Raw genomic sequence first — 20,639 nt, 5'->3', positions numbered from 1 at the left:
TAGACGATGGACATAGCTCGAGAGGAAAGTCTCTTCGCATCTTCTGTCTTCACCCAAGGTAGCCTTAAATAAGTGGAACATAGAGAACCCTCTCTGCCTCCCGGCCGCATCTTCTGTCTTCACCCAAGGTAGCCTTNATTTAAATATTTTTTAAAAATTTTCAATGCTTATAATTTTATTGTATAAAATATTTCAGTGTGTTTTCTTTGCTTTGACTGCTTTTGCGTTTCAAACAAAGGTAAGTGTATTTTATATTAAAAAAACACTTTGGACGTTAAAACATTCCATTTAAATTTTAAACTTTGAAGTATTCTAAATACAAATTTAAATTGAAACGAATTAAATAACTTTATATTTTTCATCAGTTATTTAACAATAAATAAAATAAACTTAAAAACATACAAGGTCAACAAAATACAAATAAATATGGGAATAAGGAAAATATATAATAAAAACTATGAGAGTATAACACATAAGCCAAATATGATTATAAGGGGGACACATAATTCAGGGGTTTTAATGCCCAAATCTTTCTTCAATGATGTATTTCCAAGCTGAAGATACTGTAATGTATTTGCTCTTGTAAATCTCTATAGAACACGTGATTGTGAGGTTGGTATCTAAAATCAACAGATGAAAAATAAAATTCTGATGAAATTCATAAAATTGACAAATCAAAATATGGAACTTGTAAGAGATTCTATAAATTTTGAAATGATGTGCAGAAAAAAATCAGATGAAGTTTGTTCAATATAAATACAAAAATTATACTAATGAATTATTCCAAATAACTAATATATAAATAAATAAACTTGCAGTATTTAAATTATAAAATAAAACATTAATTTTATTTTTTTGTAAGTTGAAATTCAAAGTTTAAACATTTAATTATGTTTGTTATACATTATCAATATATGCTGCTTTGTTAAATCTTTATTTAATCACTTAGTACTAATTATTCAAAACCTATTTCTATTGCATTCCAAAATGGTTGTAATAAGTAATATATACTTCGTGTATTGATGATGTTTAGCTAGAAGGGGGCATAACCCGCATTTCTTACATTTGAGTTCTATAGCAGTTTTATTTAAGGAAGACACTGTATATTGTCTGGCAAAAATGGTATAACCAAGGCTTTAATAGTATTGACATTATGTGTTAGGACATAAGCCATAAGACTGCACTCTCACAAACCAGTAAAAGGACATATTCTATTTTAAAGCTGGACCATATTGCCAAAAAATTGTAAATGGAAATCATCAAAAATTCACTAGATTTACACTTATCTGGATGATAGTCTGTGAATAGACCAAAAATAAGTTTTAATGTTGTGTTTTAAGTTTGAAATGATTTAAAACCAGTGTTGTAACTAGGCAGGTGCAACAGGTGCACCCGCACAGGGCCCAAAATGCATGTATTTGTTTTATTATTTTCCCAAACCTAATTAATTAAGGGACCTTAATGCAAATTCCTGCACAGGACACAGGAATGGCTAGTTACGGCACTGTTTAAAACAGTGATTCTATTATGAAAAAATGTTTCATTCAGCAATTTCTAAATATGAAATGTTTTTTACTTCTGATTGTGAAAGTAACCATGATTTATTAATGTTATACATTTATAATTTTAGATTGATTTCACACTGTATTCTGGCTTCCTGTTTGTTGCAATGATTGTGCTAATTATATTTGGATTTGTAGCTATATTTCTTCCTCATAACAGAGTAAGTAATATTAAATTAAAAATATTACATTTTACTAATTTTTATTTTTAATTGAATATTTAATGTTTTTATAAACAGCAAAACATTCTGATAAGTTATAGCCTTGATTTGATATATTCAATGCCAATTGTTTCATCTTGTATATTAAATATAAGTTAAATTATAAAAACTTTTAAATATAAATTACAAACTCTTTTCTTCCTTATCTCTTACATCTTAAATATAAATATATAGTTTATGAGGATCTTTTTATATTTCATTTTTAGCCAATTTTATTGAAATCCATTTTCCATAAGATATGCAGGATCCTTTAATACATTTGAATAAAAGTAATTTTTCATTTCTAGATGATCTGAATTTTAGACAGATTATAATTAATAACAACTAAATTTAAAAGACTATTAACTATTATTTATTTTATACATGAAGCTTCTCAAATGTAATCAGACATGAAATCTTTTTTTTTTTTTAAATAATTTCTTTATTGAAGTATTTTTGTGTTATAAACCCATCTTCAGAAGTCATAGAATAAAAAATTAAATTAAAAATTAAATTTCTAATTTAACTTGATTCAAAAATAAAGTTAAATTAGAAATTCAAGAAGAAAAATTTGAATTTATTTTTAAAGTAAATATAATCATTTGGGTAAAGTCAGTATCAGAATACTTAAAATGGAATTAAATGATTGATTAATCTTTGGTATGGATTATTTGATAAGCTTATGATTCCTATTCTCATACTTTTTATACTAAAAATATTGTTATCTTATATTTCTAATTGGATTATTCTAATTGGCCATCTGATTGGAAGAGAATATAATAAATATTGTGAGATTGTTATGTACTGTACCTGCAAGACATGTAGATTTGAGTGTATATGATTGAAGCCTCTTTTTTGCTCTTGATTTAAATTTTAATACATTCTGCAAAGATGGGATGAATCAATGTTTGTCACCATATTATTGTCCCAAAGGGTAAGAAAGAAGCATCAAACATATTTGCAGCATTCTACTGTTTATCAGACATTGTTATTATATCAGCAAAATAACCAAGTTTAAAAATTCAATCTGCTGTGAGTCTTGGTGTTTTCTGATTGAATTACTAAATCATGGAAGAACAATAAAGGCAGATAGTTTTTTCAGGGTTTCATAATTTCTACGAGGCCCATTCAAAACAAATAACATAGTCAAAGCTCTCTGCACTTTATTAAATTCATGACAGTATAGGCTACTATTGAATATTGTTGTTCAAACAAGCCTACTGCTGAACAATTCTGATGGAAAATATTTCATCATCTATCCTATAGTCTTGAACTTGAATTTGCTGACTTTCAGCCTACTTTTGCATTTGAAGGCATTTCAGTGGGAAAATGATTCAACATGAATGAAACAAAGATTGTGAAAAATTGGTTAAGTATCTGGCAGCAGACAAGAGGATAAAAATGTTGTGATAAGAAGGTTTTTCACTGTTGGAGATGATTATGTTGAAAAGTAGACAAATGGGTGTGTGTAAACTTTTGACAATGAAGGGATATCCAAAACGTTGTTTTTGTGTTTTTTATGGTCAATCAGAATTCATTTTCCAATTGCCACTCATATCTAAAAATGCGACAGAAATTCTTATGATATTCCATTTTTACTATGCTATTTCCAGCACAATAATAATCTTAAATGGTTGTTCATAGATAAATAACCTGTAAATGGACTTTACCTTGTAATGTATTATTTTGTAAGTAAAATTTTTATGAATGTGTTATGATGATTGAGATAAATTAATTTTATGATAAAATAATAAAATAAATTTACAATCAACATAGTAAAAATATGTTGTTTAAAAATTTTTAGTTGATTCTTTTATTTTATCAAAATTATATGTCTGATTAAAAAGTTTTCCTTATAATAAACCCAATATAGAATCTACCATTTTTAATGTTAACTATCCAACATCATTTATTCTGAAATGATGTTTAGACAATAGAACAAATATCATGTTTAAAATAGGTAACCAAAGATGGAAATACTTTTCCTGAAAATATTTCAAATACCTTGAATAAATTTTGATTTCAGAGAATATATTCATTTTAATATTTAAATAAATTAAATTGAGTCATTTTTTCTTTAATTGCTTGCTTTGTTTCTTTGCATAATATGAATACTGTGTACAAATATAACTTTTAAGAGAAAACAACACATGTTTTAGTACATAGTAGGAGTTCACTAATTCAGAATAATTGTGAGAAAGCCTAGTCTGAATTAGTTAGGTGCTTACTCAAATGCATATTGTATGGTCTGAAAAGTACACTTTATCTAAAGTAAAATTTTATTGTCCACTTTAAATGAACACAAACAATGGTTTGAATACAGTAGCATTGTTTTTTGTCACTGCCAACATTTACTAATTTGGTCTTTAAAAAAAAAAACCAGCTAATCCTAAAAAATTTTAAAGTTAAATTAATTAGATCAAAATATAGTCAGACAGATGAATTCATACTCAAAAATGAATTTATCTACTGACAATTTTGTTAAATTTAGAGATTCATTATTTAAGAAAAAGACACAAATAAAAATAGCAGTTTGAATGATTACTAACTTGAAATTTAGCAAAGTTCAAATTAGCAAGGTTTTATTGTAAATTGATTTTACTTATTTTTACTATATATGAATTCTAAAATTAATGACTATAACAGACAGATAAAGTATATTATATTGATTTCAAAATTTGTTAAACTAGTCTAATTTAAAAAGTAATTTATTTGTCATAATTGTAAAATGTTAGTAATTCAGATTTCATTAATATTTTAGATTTTGAATCTGGTCTATGCTTCTATTGGTGCTCTCCTTTTCTCTTTGGTAAATAATAAATTTTTTTAAAGTTTATTTACAACAAACTAAAAATGAATTAATTAATTAGATAAAAATATTTATACAATTTCAGTACATTATCTTTGATACTCAGTTGATGCTTGGAGGAAAACTTAAATATGCAATTTCACCAGAAGAATACATTTTTGCTGTTCTCAACTTGTATTTGGATATTATTAACCTCTTTTTAATGATTCTTCAAATATTTGCCAATTCAACAAGTGAATAATTTGTAACTGAGTTTATAATCAATTCATAATCACAGTTTTTTTAATTTATAATAATTCAAGAAATATACACAATTACATTTTGTAAAATTCTAAAATATAAATTATTATTCTATTAAGTGATTTTACAATGCATAAAAATTCATAAATACCACAAAACAGTTGATATATAATAATTACAGAAGTAAAATCTTCTATTTTTGATACCTTTCATATAACATATTTAAATAAAAATACAGAATGTAATTTTTATAAACTGTTCATATACAGATTTCAAACACTTGATTTTTAATATGCATTAGATATTTCAGAACTTTCTATTTTTCTATGAAAACTGCAATATAAAATATATTGACATTTTGTAAATATACACCCAGTTACATTAGTGAATTAGCCAAGATTTTTCATTTGAAAAAATTACTATTAATTAAAATTTTTTTTTTAAAATTTAACAAATTACTTAAGTTTGTTAATTTACCATAATGAATATCAACATAAGACATAAGTCTGAAATTTGATACACTATACAAAAATTTAGTGAATTGCTATAGTTATACATTACATCTCAAATGCTTAGGTAATAAATATTTTTGCTAGGTTGTTTATGAAAAATTTGTTTTGGTGAATTTGAATGATTGTGTGAAGATATATTGATTGAAAATAATCAGCAAAAATTTGGAAAATTGTTATAAAAGTAAACAAACTTTTGAGACTGATATATACTAAGGAACTTAAGAGGTAGTTACAACATTCTTATAACATTATATTAAAGTTGGTTAGTGCTTTTTTTGCACATGAGTTATTTTATTAATGTGCAAAAAAACTGTTACATTGTTTAAATCACCAAACGATCACCTTAATATCGGGCTATAAATTTATTTAATTATAATTATTAATTTAATTAAGAGATGGCGCCTAACGTTACCTCTAATGTCAAGTTACATTGTTTATTTGTTTGTTAGTCACACTCTTATTCCACAAGAAAAAAACATCATATTTATACAAATAATTGATGGTTAGACTGCATTATAGTGTTAAGATTGAAATAATAGACTGTTTCTTGTGTAGTTAAATTTGATACTTTGATATAGTGACTGTTAATTGATTGACTTTATGTATGCACCCTTTATACAGTTACAAATTTTGTATCACTACATAAGTGATGATTGATTTGAATTCCCAAAATAGAAATCTTGCATGTATTCCCTGAGGCAAATACAGTACAGACTCATAGAGGTCTTAGCTAGCCAGTGAAAAGAAAAAAATCTAGGCCTAACCTTGAAGAAGAAAAATGAACAACAATCAGACATGATTTGAAGCATTCAAAGAGTATAGAAAGCAGTAAGACAAGTGAATGAATGAAAAGTAACTCATCACAATACATTTGGTTATATTGCACCTATAATTAAATGAAAGAATCATGTTTGACTGTTAATACAAGTGCCTGTAATTTGTAGCATTCTTTAGATAATAAATACTTATTTAAACAAATCTGTCCAAAGACTTGCAATATTCTTTTATTGTTAAGTTTCATGTGTTGAAATATGGAAAATATCCTATATGGAGCTGTTACTGCAAGGAAAATGGTTATTATTTCAAATAACCACTTTCCTTAACTGCTATAACTGCTTTTTCCTGATCTATACTCAAGGCTGTAATTAAAAACTATAAATTCTGACTCCATGATCACTCAGTTTTTAAGTATCCATGATGGTTTCAAAGATTTACATTCATTTATCATTCATAAACACACTTCACACCAATAATCAAACAAAATGCAATACTATCTTTTAACAATGTTTGTTTGATAATTTTGTCAGATTTAATCTTATCATTTGAAATAATATTTGTTAATAAATATCATTATTTATTAACAAAATGTTTGATTATTGGTGTGAAGTGTGTTTATGAATGATAAATGAATGTAAATCTTTGAAACCATCATGGCTACTTAAAAACTGAGTGGTCATGCAGTCAGAATTTATAATTTTTAATTACAGCCTTGAGTATAGATCAGGAAAAAGCAGTTATATACCTATGTTCAAATGCATCAAATACCAAAAATTCTACTGATCAATATTTGAAATCTTAGTAATATGTTTGTAGTGAGTGTAATGGTGTTCAGATGTATGTGAGAGTGGGTTGAAAAGTATTGCAAACTTTTACTATCTCCATCTATGGGTATAACTTCTTATGTAAGGGTATGTTCTGTTGATTAAAATATATTTTTATGTATTTATAATATTTGTTAAATCCCAAGTAAAATATTTTAAAAAATCATCTAGAAGCAATGCAGGCTGGATAAAGCCTCATTTCTAAATTGGCTAGTCCCCAACTATGGCCTGCAATATCAGTTGTAATGTTTCAATGAGCTCCAATTTTCAAATTGTAGTACCTATATATTAATATTTCCACTGTCATCTGTCTCTATCCTTCATTAATCTTAAGAACAGAATTAGATAGATGAAAATCAAGATCAGATGCTGGAGACCACAATAAACTATACACAAACTTCAAGTCTGGACTGGAAGTCATGTGATTTCAATTCAACATTTTATCAAGAACAGAGTTAGATAGATGATTGGCATGACTTGATTGTTATCAGGCAAAGTATGATGTACAGGGGCAAAGACACCACTAAAATCCAGATCAGATATGGAAAGCTTAGGGATCAGAAACTCCAATTAACGATATACAAATTTCCAGTCTGGACTGGAATATATAGTTATTTGGACTGAAGTTTGAGCTGAAAGTCAGTGATTTTTTTCTATAAATTAAAAATTTCAGCCCCGCATTATGACTATCACAATAAATAATTGCTTGTTTTTTCTGATATTTTGCTTCATTTAAGCAATAGTGACTAATAGTCAATGTGAATTTTTTTTTAAAAAAAAGGAAAATATTAAATATTGCACAGTCAAAGTATTTTCTAAAAAAATTGTTGGCAAAAGAAATCCATGAAGATATTATAAATAAATTGTGTAAGGAGTTCCCTTCATATGCATCTGTTTGGCACTGGGTAAATGAGTTCAAGAGAGGAAAAACTAGTGTTGATGATGATCCATGCAGTGGGCATCCAAAAGACAGTCACTACACAGTAATGATCAACAGAATGCATGATCTTGTTATGAATAACCAACAACTGAAATTGACAGATAGCAATGATGATGAGCATAACGAAGGAATAGATATTTTTTTATTTTAATGGCGGAACTGGATTTACAAAAGCACTCTGTAAGATGGGTGCTGCAATTACTGTCTACAGAGAAATGCACTTGATGTCAATTTTCTCAGGTTGGTTTAGACAAGTTTACCAAAAATCCAATGGAATTTTTGCATTGCTTTTTAATAATGAATTAGACTTTAGTTCACTATTACACACCAGACCAAGGAGAAGTTAAAACAGTGGACCCATCATGGGGTCTCTGCCTCCAAGGAAGTCAAAATTCATTCCATCAGCTGGGAAGCTTGCCATCCATTTTTACTTTCCTGGCTATTATACGTAACAGAGGGAAAGTATGGCAATAAGTCAAAAAAATGACTCCCAAGTTTTTTACATTTTTGGAATCAGGACACCTTAAAATATCAAGAAATGCAAAAAAATTCAGGAGTAATTTCTGTATGTATGAATGTTAGTGTGTGGGGGGCAAGATTTTGTTCACCCACTTTGAGACTTAATAATTCCTGTGCTTTTTGTTGAAAATTTCAGGGAGATTTGTTTATTAGGGAATTAATGTTATTAAATTTTGGTGATTAAATGTTGAGGGTGGGGAGATAAAGGGGTCATGTGTATCTCTAGTAGGGTTGAACTTAATGATGATTTTACTAGTTATTAGCATTTACAACTTTTTATAAAATCCATCCATACTCTCAAAATTAAGCTTTTTGCAATTTTATAATAATTAAAAATATAAAAAGTTTTTAAAATATCATAACAGATGGCACCATCAAATGTTGTTGAATGTTTTGGGATGCAAAGGAATATTTCTCAGGGTGAAACTATTTCTGGAAAATACTATGCTGACCTTCTAGACGAATGATCATAATTAGTGATAAAATGTTTTGAATTGGAAAAAAACGAGAATCCTGTTCCACCATAACAATGTGCCTGCCTGTGTTGTGACTCAAAAATTGGAAGAGTTAAGAATTGAGGTACAGGTAACCCCCGTATAACATGGCACTTCTATAGCATGGGTACTCTAACACTGTTCGGGAATTGGGTAAAACCCTCGTACAACATGAAATGTAAAAAAGGGTGCGTTCTTTTATACCTCCGCATAACTCCATGCGAACATTCTAATTGTTTCTGTGGCTACTTTGAATGCTCTTTGAACAAATAATCCATTTAATGGTTAAATTTTACAATTGGGACCCTTCTTTTCCCTCTAAAAGCTCATTTTAAATTATAGATTCCTCCAACACGATACTATCGATAGTGCGGGCGCCACCATCTTTCTTTCACCGTTGTTCCTAAATGCCTACAAACAGCAGAGCAACCTCTATTAACAAACATCCAAAATCTGTTACCAGTTGATGATGCTCATGCTGAGATTGTCATATAGGATGAATAATCCTCTGGTAAAATATTTACTTAAATAAATATTTTACCTATGAAAAAATGAATAATAAATCCGATTTAAATAAGGATTTAACAGCATGTTTTTTAATTTTTGGAACATAACCCCCCTTTTCGCACTAGTTCTTTGTTTCGTATAACATGGATTAGCATAACACAGCAATTTTTTGGAACGTAACTCCTGTGTTATACGGGGGTTACCCGTAGTTGTCCTCCAAAAGCCAAACAATTACTGGATTACATTGGGCTACTTTTCTGCAATCATATTTAATTAGTTACTAAATAATTTTTCTATAGGGAAGTGTTAGGCACTATCGTTTATTAAATTTGACAAATTTCAACATTATAAAATTTTGACGAAAATAATAATTTAATTAATTTCCATACCAGAAAACATACAGGTATATAAATGTGTTTTCAGCTGGAGATACTAATATGATTAATTATCTGTTATCAAGTGGAGAAATATCTAATATTGCTAAAGCTTTTGTTACTGGAATTTTAAAAGGTATTGTACATTAATGTTTTATCATTGTGGAAAGAAAACTGTCACTTATTCCTTAACTTATATTTACACTATAGTCTTGCATATGAGCACATGTCATGGACAAACAAATGATGCAAATAACCTAGTGATAAAAAAATGGAATTTAAATGGTCCTAATGGTTGGATAGATTATTCGTATAATCTATAAAAGGTAAATTGTTACTTGACATTATCTGTGGGAAATTTGTATTTATCTACAATTTTGAGAAATACCGTACAAGTATACTTGAAGCATTTGTATAAAATGCCTATAATATTTTACATAATTATCTGAAAGTTATATTTAAAGAATTTCAATGAACTGCATAAAAATTTGTTATAGAATAATCAAAGAAATAAATGAAAAATTATTAAATATTAATTTGAATGATCAAGTTATAATTGTTCAAATTTCTTTTAACAATTATTATAACTTGGTACTAGAGATAGGAGTGCTATCCATCTATTAAAAATGTAGATATTAAGCATCATTAAATGGTGACTAAACTTTTGGGTGTTTAGATACATAAATTAGTAATAATCCAATATTATAATTAATGTTTCTCATAAATTTTTAAAACTAATAACAAAACCAAATGATTAAAAATAATATTTAAATAATAGAAATAGTATAATGTAATTTTATATAATTTCAGTTCTTGTATGTAGAAATAATTGATGATAATGATAATTAATTGTAATATTGAAAATATGAATAATAAATATATGTTGTTTGATGAAATTTCCTACTTGTATATCTCTGTTTACTCATATAATAAAATGTCATTTGTCCATCATGTATATCCAAGATCATAGTTGCCATAAAGTTTATTTTACCTTATTTTCTGTACTTAAGCCTAATATGTCAAAAAGACATATCAAGTAGAAGACATTCAAGACTCTTTAAGTAATTCCATATAAAGATATAAATAAGACCATAACATACTAATGCATAGCTGTGAAATCAGCTACCACTCAAATTCAAAACTGTAATTATCACTTTTTCTATTTAGCTTATTTTTTCCAAGATATTAGAATTGGTTTGAACAAATCAGAAATCTCAGTTTATTGCTGATCTTTTTAGGTATAAGACTTAAAACATATTATTTAATGATATATTAATAATTATATCAAAAAACTTCATTTAGATAAAGATATACAGATATGAATTGACATTGATATGAGTATTTGATCATCTATAAATTATATAGGATTTGTTTTTGAATGTCTGCTCTAGCTTAATATTTTTCTGTAGCCATAACTGCGTAAAAAACAGGGATGTCTCTGCTTTTGCAAGAAATCCTTTTGTGTTTAAAATTTTGTTATCTATGATGAACTCAGGTGAAAACTATTCAAAATAATGAATATCTCAATCATACTGAGGGAGTGGAAAGTTACGAAATAAGTTCCCTGAATAGTACAGAATTGATTTGGTGATCAAACATGATTGTTTCCATTGTAAAGGTTAAAATATATCTGTGCATATAGATCTGAATGTGAAAAAGAAAAATTCAAACAATGCTATCATTCCAGACTATTCTAAGTATAATCATTTCATTTCTTAATTAAGTAAGAAGAAAAAAAATTCATGATAATTTAGTTTTGAAATAAATGAATTGCTTGAGAAGCATAACAAACTTATATATACGGGTGTGCAAAACTTAACCAAGAATGTAATTTTTAAGCAGACAGCCATGAAAATCGTAGAAAAGGGCTTGTTGTGATTAGTACAATAGACACCCAACTCAGTAGAAAGGTGATTTCCATTCAGGAAGTCCACATCACAGGTGACTTGAGGGCAGGTGAAGGTAAATGTGTGTAGTAAGCATGCAGAGTGCAAGATTACAATAACAAGGAGGCTTTAATTCAATACTGTATGTATTCTATTCATTTTTACACTAGTATGGTTTCTTCATCCTTTAAGTACAAAATACTGTCTCTGTATTCTGAATTTCATGTGTCTCCCAGATGATTTCTTGCAGAGATATGGCATAAAACAATTGTTGCTTAAGTTTTGCATACCAGTGTGTGTTTATATATAGTTAAAAATACTACCACTAACTCTAGAAAGTGAAATAACATGAAATTATGGTAGAAATCATAGGCATGAGATATATAAATGAATAATTGTTGTTAAAGATGACAAAGACCTATATACGTTGAGAAATTCTACTTCATCTTTTTTGTACTTTTTATTCATTTCTTCAAACACCCAAGTTTGTGACAAATATTCTAAAAGAAATGAGATTGTTTTCCAACAAGCAAATATCTGTTTTAATACAAAATTAAATTTTAAAAGCTTCAAAAAAAAATTTTTGATGAAATAATTGAAATACTATAAATAATATATCTTTAAAATATTTTTTGAATTATTATTTAAAGGATAGGAAAGTAAATAAGCTCATTCATGTTAAAAATGACTTTATTTGTCAATAAAGTCACTTTTAACATGAATAGAAATTTGGATGACTTAAGATTAAGAAATATTCCTCATAAAATTTCACAACTTTTAAGTGAAAATGCCTTTATTCAATATTTCTTTATTTAAGTAAGCATGTGTGTTATCTCAAATTTGTCCGTGGATTTTAGAATATTGAAATTTTCAATTTGTTTTATGCCTTTTGTCAGGTTTAATGAAAACTGATAGGAAAGCAAGGACAAAGAAGAGAAAAATTGCACTATCAACCAGATGTCAATATCAATACTTTCAGACTTTAGCATTTAAGACTGTCACTGTGTTTTGTTTTTATGGATTAATCTTCATATTTGTATGTAAGTAATCATTCATAAAAATGATGAATGAAATACAGCAGTATCTCGATACTCAAACTATTCCCAACTCAAATAATTAATGTTTGAACACAAATTCTGGAAAAACAATTGCTCAGTCTTGATTAAACAAATGCAACCTGCTAGAACAAATTATCGATTAATAACATATTTTTATTTTGTCATACATAAAAAATGTTTATGCTGATATTTCTGATCAAGATAAACAAGAAGCTCAGATGATGACAATTTAAAAGAAAATGCCTTTGTTTAACTAAAATTAATATTAACCTGTAATACATTTTTAAAGCATTCACAGTTAAAAGAGAACTTATTTCTCTCAGTAATGAAAAAGATTACTTTTAACTTTTGGAACCTAACCCTATGTTTAGTATTAATACATCAGGTTCTTGAGATGTCTAAAGATAAATTTGTGCATGTTCCATTTTTATAATAATTATTTATACTTTTATGATGTTTATCTAGGTGTCAAATCATTCCCAGGTTTAAATGACATTTACAATGTAATACTCACATTTCACTTTCACTGATTTTAATATAGTATTAAATTATAATGTTTACTTACAGTTTACAGAATGCTTTGTATGGATTTTTGGATTCTCTGAATTCTTTAAACATTTACTGAGCTTCTATATTACTGTACAGGTTTAGATAGTAGCTCAAATATTGGTCAGAAAGACATTGAAAATATAACAAGATATTGAGGTTACCTTAGCTGATAAGATTAAGAATAAGCACTTAAAGGATAATTTTAATGTAAGGTATATTAGAAAGAAGTTTTATGAAAAGGACATGGTAACTTGGGCATGTGGATAAAAGAGGAAAAGATGAATTGATTAAATGAATTAAAGACTTAGACTTAGGAACTACGAAAAATAGAGTAAGTCACAAAAGATTTAAAGGAGCACAGTTAAATGAAAAATAGCTCAAAATAGAATAGTTTGAAAGACTAGAACATCAAGACCATGTCACTTTGTGAGAGGGAAAAGGGGAAAAGGGATGGACAATTTGCAATAAATAATAATGTCATGTAAAAAGTGTTTCATTATTGTTATTTAAAATTTATGTGGAATATACTTGTTGTCATTTTCCTTGTTGAAAATTGAAGTGTCTTTCTTGACATGGAAGTCTGCAATGAGTCAAGAATGATTCTAATTTTTTAGCCATTTTGGCTAAGGAATCTAAATAGCTAATTTAGACCGTCTTGATTACTGAATTTTCATTTAAGAAAGCTAATAGGGAGCAATTTTGAATATTTATCCAATAACCTCATGACTCAAGTGATAGAATGATCCTATGTAAAATTTAAACTTATGCACTGCACGAAGACAATGTAAATGTGTGTCTATGTTAAGGTCTGTAGCATCATTCTCATTCACTTTAGCATAAAATGCATAATCATAAGTAGACAGCGGATTTTAGGCAAATGCCTATTTTTTCCTTTGCATATACATGGCTAAGATTTTGTATGAACACTTTTCATGAACATTTAGACCGAAACAATGGTATTTTATAATGCCTAAAAATGCTTATTTTGACGTTGCTGCCTATTTTTGCCTAAAACACAAAGTTTAGTCTGTTTTCATATTTTTAAAAAGTTTTTATTAATTTTTCGTTTCATTTTCCGCAAAGGTTTACTTTAATTCTTAAATTAAACTGCTTAAGTTTCATTTTTTTCCTGAAAATGCAATCAGACAAATTCATTTTTTTATTATTATTGATTACTTATATTTAAGTCCCAGTGGATGCATATCCCAAGCAGAAAAAATTAGAATGCAATAATAACAGAAATAAATTACACCCCCTGATGCAATTTTATAGTAATAAAATTAAAACTATATGAAATATTTTAAAATAAATACTTTTATTTAATAAATATAGCGTTAGAGATGCTTTATTTGTCATTTTTAGACAGCGGATTTTAGGCAAATGCCTATTTTTTCCTTGGCATATACATGGCTAAGATTTTGTACTAACTACTACAGTGAACATTTCTTCGATATCAAAAAACTTCTGGCCACTTTAGCGGACAATGCAGTTTGTGTAACTAAAGCCAAGAAAATTTTGAATGACATTTATGTTCAGAACAAGTTGGTGTACATCAAGTGTTATTTCACATTCATTGCAGATAATATTACTGCTCTTGGAAGTAGTGGGAAACCTATATATGAACAAATTGATCTCCTCAACAGAGGAAACCAGAAACTTTGTGATGCACAGGCACTGCTGTAAAAAAGTGAAGAAAGAGTGCTTCAAAAGAGACTTAGATTAAAGTGCTTGTTTGTTGTGGCTGATATTTTGGCAGGAAAGAAGAGCAAAACTGAAAGTGAATTCCCAGTTCCTCTTCTTCCAAGGTTGAAAAACTCCATTATCTTCAGATGTGGAATGCTTTTTCTCTGCTTATAAATTAATTCTCAGTGAAAAACGTTGCAACTTTTCTATTGAAAATTTGGAAAAAGTGCTTGTAATATATTATGAAGCTAACTATGGGAAACAGAGCAAATAAAAAATATAAAGATAATTGTTTGTCTATTTTTGTGCTTGTATCATTCTGAATACGTGCATTTTTGTTTGAAATACATATGTTAAATAAAAAATTCATTGTCCTGATAAGTAGGTTATTTGTTCATTGTGCAAATTTTAACCGCCTATTTTTTGTTTATAAAGCCTAAACGACGCAATTTAAGAGCTTATTTTAAGTGCCTAAAACGCCACTTTTAAGGGCCTAGATGTCCGCTGTCTAATCATAAGCATGCATGAAATATCAATGTACTAGTCTTACAGTCAAAATTACACCATCCCAGGGTCTTTGTGTCGGATCCTATAGAAAAAATATTCTCAAGACAGGATAGTAGTTAATAATAATAGATAAGTGAATCAGGGAATGCAGTAAAATACAAAATGTTCATAAAATAACAAGTTAAAATGTGGCCAATGTAATTTAACATTTACTAAATGTAGAATATGGAGCATTCATAAAGGATAAAATCTTTGTCGTTACCTTTCCCTTCCTGTCATTGCATGTCCATCGAAAATTAAAAAACGACCTTCATAGGCTAATGCCTCCACAACAAACATGCAAAAATGGTAAAAAGTCCTCTGGTGTTTTGCCACTATCACAATAATATTGTAAATAAAATAAATTTAAACGATGGGAAGGAAAAGGTAACAATAAAGGTTTTATCCTTTATGAATGTTCCATATTCTACATTTATTAAACAAAATATTCAGTTGAAAATAAAATTTTTGCAATTTAAATGATAAACTATCTGTATTTGAGCACTATTATAAAATGATTAAAAACATTTGCAATAACCATTTTAATTTAATGAATGCCTGAGTCCTTTAGCTTCTAGAGACCCCACCATGTTTAAATCAAGTCCTGACTGCAAATTCTCATAACTTATAATATATCTTTCTCTTATTTATGGTTATAATCACAATGTTGGAGAAACTAAACCTTTGGCAAAAAAATAATTTATTATTCATCAAAATTTTGGACAAACTTTATATATTTTTATTAAACATTGCATACCTTTTCAACAATTAAAAATATATATTTTTCTATTTTTATTGTTAATGAATAAACTGTAGAATATTTCTGTAACAATAATAATTGGAAAAATCAAAGGATATGAATATACTTATCATTAATGGCATTAATTCTTCCAATTGCATCATTCAGTTTTTCATTCCAGTGTAATACTTCTCATTTTCAATTGAAGGTCCGATCCTATCTGTGACGAGAAAATACTTCCTAAAATGTGGTCCACAACCCTATACCGATCTATGGAAACTTGAAAATTAAAATATGAAATAGTTAAAAAGTTATAAATTTCTAATAAAAAATAATTTTAAAAATATCTTCTTATGTAATATTGCATAATAATCACAAATGTAACATCATCTGCATAATTAGCATCTTATTTATTCAGTAACATGTACAAGTTCCAAATGGGTCTAAAGAAAAATTACTGATTCCCAGCAGGAAAAGTTTGGGGAGGAATGAGTTAAAAGGATTCATTTCATATTGTGCACCAAAAGTGAATTTTCAGGGTAGGGATGGGTTTTATAAAAGATTGTAAATGCTGGTGACAAGTCCAATACTACTGGAGATACACATAACCCCCTTTATCTTCCCACCCCTTCCACCTTCAATCACCAAAATTTAGTAACATCTATCCCACTAATAAACAAACTTCCCTGCAAAATTTCCAACAAAACAGGGTTATTATTCAGCTTCTCCCTTGTTGCAAATAAAAATTATTAGATGTGGAAGTGAAAGGGATGTATAATATTAAACATAAAATATATATAAAGAAAATAGAACAACAGATCTTTGCCATTTTATTTTCATCATATTAAATATAAGTAAACCTGTGCAAACCAGACTGGCACAATATTGAATATTTTTTCAATTTAGGCAGGTTTTATTCACTATGGAAGAAATACTTTCATCTCACTTGTAAACTATTAAGTATTATTTCCATAAATTTTATACTAAAACGGGATCAAAGTAAAAGTTTCAAAAAATAAATTAACTATGAGAACAAAAACAATTAGGAGCTGTTCATAAATGACGTCCACACCCGAAGAGAGTGAGGGAGTTGCGACCATTCCCACAGTCGGACAAGGGGGAAGGGTTGAACTTCAGTGGACGTCCGTTTATTTCATTAAATTTTACGCAGTTTATTACATTTATTTCAAAATTTCTTGTACGTTTCGTTTCTATTTATGGTATTCATAAAGCGATAAATGTTTTAACGGAAGAATTAAGATTGAGTAAACGTTCTCTGGTAGCATGAATATGTCAGAAGAAACTCTCTCTTTCATAAAGATAAAAATTCATTCATAATTTTAAATGAATTACTTCAATATCATAAACAAATTTCGATAGTACAGCGATCTTAATACAGAATTTTGAAGGCGAAAACAATAGTGTTGGTCGACAATTTTTCTTCGCAATGTAATTACAACGGAAAAACTCCATACGTTGTTATTTCAATCGATCCAAAGACGAAAATACGAGATGGATCCCTTTTATCAAATGATAACATATTTATTATTCGTACGCGTGCCACAAAATACTAGAGAGGTTGCGGCCGAAGTTATCGCAATTACATGTCACAATACGTAAGCAACCCCGATTCTGTCGGAAAATAGTTTACTTCGATACTAGATGTCACCACCAAACACAGAAAAAAGAAAACATATAACTAAAAACAAATTTATTAAAACCGAAAAAGTATTCATAGTATCACGAATGGCGAATACGTACAAAATGACGTGAATAAAGTGAAACTATTTACAAATGAATGGCTTTGTACAAAATGTTCGACGTTTCGTTTCTTATTAGCGGACGTCATAGGTCCGGTGGGATCTTCATCTGGCCTTTCCAAAGCTCTCAAAGGACCTTTTTTGTTTTTCTGTCGAGAACGGACCAACACCGAAAGACGACGAAGGGTACGACGGCTAAGAAGACGTAAGACAAGACGACGTTGAGTGCGAAGGCTAGACCGTAAAAGAGATATACGTTGGCTTTAGGGAGGACGATTCTTTCGGACAATTTAGCCACGCTCAAGGCCAAAACGGCGCACGCCGCTTTAGCGTATGGAGGGAATTTTACGGAGGACACTCGTGCAAATAGGGGAGAACTCAATCCCAGCCCCATGCCCAGGGCGAATCCGCAGTAGCGAGTCATGGAAAAGAAGGGAGTAGTATCCAAATGAATGTATTCTTGTTTGGCGCACCATTTGACTGCTCTGTCCACCGACCACATGGGGTTCATGCCCATCATCTTCAGAACCGCGTAGGTGCCCAAAGCGCTGGAGAATAGTCCGATAGTCATCAAAACGTAATGCTTCAGTTTTAGTCGGTCCAAGTCGATCTTGCCCGCAGCCATGGCCACCAACACACCTGAAAACGAAAGAACGGTTAGCAAACTTCTTTCGTAGTTCACAGAGAAAGCCGGACAAAAACACTTTACCTATTGAAATTCCTAGAACGCACTGATGAGGAAAGTGAGCGGCGAGGAAAACTCTAGACAGGCTGACGGCGGCCAACGCAAGTGTGTAAGTGGACCAACACATGGACGACAGCACGTTGCTACGGAAAAATATAAACGTTTTTTAATGCCAAATCGAGACGAGAAGAAACAAAAGATAAACAATGCTAACCTGTTCTTATTAATGGCCCCGACTTTACGGAGAAGAGACTCTACCACCACGTACCAGACAGAAGCGGAACACATGGCGTGACCCGAGGGACTACCTACAAAATAACCGGAAATCGCCGCGTTAATTTACTTAGAGACAAAAAGGCAAAAGATACGAGAAAAGTTACACTCACCGGGTCCCGTTTCGCAGGTGAGGAAATACTGTTGGATATCGGGTAGTCGAGAGCCGGTACGATTGTACACGCCCGTCTCGTGGATCCACCAGTAAGGTCGTTCTCCGTGCAGCATCCTAAGGTAGAGAAGACAACGAATTAAAAGATGGGAAGAAAGGGAAAGGCGTTTCCTTTCGACCATCACTCACCATTTCAGAACTTGGTTGGACCATTCGGCTACGATCGAGACGAAAAGGATTTTCTTTCCCAGGGATCGATCGAAAGACAGAATCAAAGGAGTCAAAAACAGAAAGGCATACCGAGGATCAAATACATTGGATATGAGGAAAAAGAGTCCACTCTGCTGTTGAAATCTGCAAAAAATCGCCAAGAGTTAGCGCGGGGCGAGGAAATTAACCCGGGCCGGAAGAAAATAATTTATCTCGGACTCGTACCTGATCTGCAGAGAGTGGATAACAGAAACGCTATTCTCGTAAACGAGGTCCATAGCATCGGACACGACGGTCTCCATCTATAAAAGTCGATCTGAAAGAAAAAAAAACAACAAACGATCGATAAGAAGGCATCGGGTAGGAAAAATGCCGCAAGGCCGGCTGACGGAGAGATACTCACCAGGAGTCTGAGAGAGATGGAACGAAGAAGCGAATTGAGCTCCTACGGATTCGACGACGTTTATATAACGGCGAGCGATTAAAAAACGAATCGTTATCTCGCAGGAAAACAACTCCAACGAGATAACCTTTACGCGTTCAAAGGTGAGCTGTTGCCAGGGATGGCCCGCCCCCCTACTTTCGATCGCGGTGGCATCGATAACCGCATCGGATCCTTATTGGTCGAGCCGACGACGACGTCCTAGGCACACGATACGCGTAAGCGCGCGCATTCGCCGATCGATACGGTAGTGTTTACCACAAATTTTGGCGGTTCGCCCGACGACGGCGATCGATCGATCGATCCGGCGTTATTTACATTCACGTCGTTAATAAATGTGGCCGCAAGATCGAATTCACTTCCGCTTTCTCTCCGGAAGAGGACCGGAAAACTTTTTGGAGGACGTTCGGGCGGAAGCGACTAGGAGGAGAGGGGGGGAGATCGATTCCGGAAGTTTGTTTACGTCCGCATCGGTCGGAAAACAAACACGAGTTGCGAAATGTTTTGGACGTCGACCGCCGGACGCACTTTCTCCCGCCGACGTCACTTCGCCGCTCGGCGCACGTGACGGAAACACTCGCCCGCACGCGGAGGTCTCGTGATAGCCTCTCTCTGGCTCGAGGCCACGGTTACGACCGTCTGTGGGATGTTTTCGGAAGACGCGGAACACGACTAAGCGAAGGTCGGAGACGTTAGAGAATTAAAAGATACACCGCCTATGGCGGCGTCACACGTTAGAAGCACGAGGAAAAAAGAGCCCCGGAAAGAAACGCTATCGATACGAGAAGAGGAAGGGTTTAAAGTGTAAAGATCGTGGAGGGAGAGCGTCACGGTTCCAAGGTCGAGCGTCCTCGACACCGATAAACGACCTCCTTAACTGCGATTTCGTTGGATGAAAACAAAAACTTTCCAGCGCGTCGTTAGGCGACGGATTCCAA

General features: G+C 30.8%; 2 protein-coding genes across 2 annotated transcripts; one reads left to right on the top strand and one right to left on the bottom strand.

The window, feature by feature from the left end:
• The first annotated feature begins 201 nt into the window (after nt 1-201).
• Nucleotides 202-5,122, top strand: LOC111625678 (protein lifeguard 1-like). The gene is made up of 4 exons (XM_023368894.1): nt 202-238; nt 1,631-1,723; nt 4,524-4,571; nt 4,657-5,122. The coding sequence occupies exons 2-4, from the start codon at nt 1,670-1,672 to the stop codon at nt 4,810-4,812; spliced, it is 258 nt and encodes an 85-aa protein (XP_023224662.1). The 5' UTR covers nt 202-238; nt 1,631-1,669; the 3' UTR covers nt 4,813-5,122.
• Nucleotides 5,123-17,913: 12,791 nt separating this feature from the next.
• Nucleotides 17,914-20,311, bottom strand: LOC111625667 (glucose-6-phosphatase 2-like). Its single transcript, XM_023368887.1, has 7 exons — nt 19,663-20,311; nt 19,485-19,575; nt 19,239-19,403; nt 19,051-19,166; nt 18,879-18,972; nt 18,689-18,807; nt 17,914-18,618 (listed from the first exon to the last, which is right to left on the bottom strand). Exons 2-7 carry the CDS (start codon nt 19,559-19,561, stop codon nt 18,107-18,109), a joined length of 1,083 nt encoding a protein of 360 aa, XP_023224655.1. The 5' UTR covers nt 19,562-19,575; nt 19,663-20,311; the 3' UTR covers nt 17,914-18,106.
• Nucleotides 20,312-20,639: the final 328 nt, after the last annotated feature.

This window comes from Centruroides sculpturatus, unplaced genomic scaffold (genome assembly GCF_000671375.1).
Source record: "Centruroides sculpturatus isolate CEXI.00-Female unplaced genomic scaffold, Cexi_2.0 scaffold99, whole genome shotgun sequence".
Lineage (NCBI taxonomy): Eukaryota > Metazoa > Arthropoda > Arachnida > Scorpiones > Buthidae > Centruroides > Centruroides sculpturatus.
This window is presented reverse-complemented; position numbering and strand designations above follow the sequence as displayed.